Source organism: Pterocles gutturalis, unplaced genomic scaffold (genome assembly GCF_000699245.1).
Source record: "Pterocles gutturalis isolate BGI_N339 unplaced genomic scaffold, ASM69924v1 scaffold31454, whole genome shotgun sequence".
NCBI lineage: Eukaryota > Metazoa > Chordata > Aves > Pterocliformes > Pteroclidae > Pterocles > Pterocles gutturalis.
In genome coordinates this window covers 1-2,072 of record NW_010129140.1, presented here as the reverse complement: position 1 = coordinate 2,072, position 2,072 = coordinate 1, and the positions used below count along the sequence as shown (strand labels likewise).

The following is a 2,072-nucleotide window of genomic DNA, read 5'->3' as shown; positions in this document are numbered from 1 at the left end:
GCTATTCATAGAGTGATGGAAAAATAATTAGGTGACGAGTGACGGTCGCTGTAAAATCTCTGTGCTATGTTTAGACGATAGCGATACGAAATTAATGTACGTTCTGCATATTGTATCACGTCGAGTTATATCATAAAAACGCAACTCCTGGAAGGTCAAGCCCTGCACCGAGCAGGGGGAAGGGGAGTTTTATGAACTGGAAGGCGAAAAAAATCGTTTGCCTGTAAGCAGATCTTACAATAGGATTATGTAGTTTCCCTCGTAGTGCATAAGGCTGTACAGGAGGGGGTGGGAGGTGGAAAACCCTACACTGGAACAGATTAAATTTTACAAAAAGGACTTACTGCTTATCTTCTTCTTCAGGGAAAATAAAAATTTAAAAAAAAAAAAAAAAAGAAATAAACCTCCAGCGCTACAGCCTACAAACACCGGCTGCTAAACTAATTAATACAACTTCACAAGCTGCTCCTGGAAGTGTGAAAACTTTCTACGTGCAATTTGATTAATTATAAATGCTTTTCTGGCCGTAAGAGTTTAAACACAGTTTTGCAAGATCGTCCATCCAGTTACTTTATTTTCTGTTAACTAGAACTAGCAGATGTTTCTGACACGTCCCAATTTCGCTTAACAGGTCTGCAAATGACATTTCAAAATGTACAGGCCGAAACAATACAGGTTTTCTTCTTTTTTTCCCCCCTCCCGAAAATCAGAACTTGCAGCTCCCCATACTTGCGAATGCAGATAGTCGTTGGAAGGCAATGCTCATTAAAAATGTCAGTATTATTCAGATCAAACATTTGAAACTCCCTCTGCCCAAAACAAAACTGTTGAACGAAAAGGTCGCAGCTGTGTTTTTCTCACAATGTTCGAGCAGCAGCATCTCAGCGACATCAGTCAAAACTGACTAGACAAGTTGTAACTTCTATTGTTCACTTTTAATTTGTGAGCTTGCACAATGATTTCATTTTTCCCCCAACTACTTTAAACTGCCAAAGAAAAATATCCTCGCCTGTGTGAATAAGCAGAAATAGTAGCTATATCACTCGATATTTACACAGCTCTACCCGCATAAACATTACAGCAGCCTCTCCTCCGCACAACCAGAAAAAAATACGGACGAGAATTCTGAGATATGTCCTCGCTCCCTTCCACCCCCCCTTTCCTCCCCCTTCCCTCCAAACGGTTAAGAAGCAAACAAATCTGAGAATTTATTTTCCAGAAGTACTTGGCGTGCATTCAATATCAACGCAAAAGATACATTAAAAACAAAATAAAACAAAACAGTATGCTGAATAACAGAGAGAGAGTAAAGAGAGCTTTGCATACTGACCTGTATGAGTTCTTTTGTGTATTTTGAGATTTTCTGATCTGGCAAACACTTTGCCACAGCCTGGGAAAGGGCAGGGGAAAGGTTTTTCACCTGTGTGGACTCTGATGTGATTTACAAGTTTATATTTGGCCTTGAAAGGTTTCCCTTCTCTTGGACACTCTTCCCAGAAACATATGTGATTGGACTGCTCGGGTCCTCCAACGTGCTCCACCGTGACATGAGTCACCAGCTCGTGCATCGTGCTGAAAGTTTTCGAGCATAATTTTTTGGGAGTCTGGTCCAACTCAATCCACTTACAGATGAGTTCCTGTTTGATGGGCTGCCTCATGTAACGAAAGAAGGCACCCGGGCCGTGGTGTGGAGCCAGATTCACGTTCAGATTCATGCCACTGTAGCTATGAAGCGAAGAAGCAGCAAAAGGATCTGTCCTGGAGGCTGGTACTTGAGTGAAATGTTCAGACCTGGCGTACATTTCTCCAGGTAACCCCAGTCTTATCTGTCCGTTTAGATGGCCACCTGGAGCTGCATGGGGAGGCTGCTCATGGAGTCCAGTGAACAGAGAGGGATTCCCAGCTTCTGAGTGGTGGTGGTGACCATGGTGTCCGGGGTAGCTACCTGTTGTTGAGACAAACAGTCCGCGGTGAGAACTTGCAGGGGGCTGCTGCTCGGTCAGCCCTGGCATGAGTGGGGCCGGCAGGTCTCTGCATATGAAGAAGTCCCTACCTGCTGCCAGAGCCTGGGC

General features: G+C 43.9%; 1 protein-coding gene across 1 annotated transcript; it reads right to left on the bottom strand.

The window, feature by feature from the left end:
* Positions 1-1,139: 1,139 nt before the first annotated feature.
* LOC104466452 (zinc finger protein ZIC 4-like) lies at positions 1,140-2,066 on the bottom strand (the record flags this gene model as incomplete). The annotated part of the gene is made up of 1 exon (XM_010079862.1): positions 1,140-2,066. A coding segment is annotated over one exon (807 nt), but the record flags the coding sequence as incomplete, so codon positions are not given.
* Between the last annotated feature and the right edge of the window lie 6 nt (positions 2,067-2,072).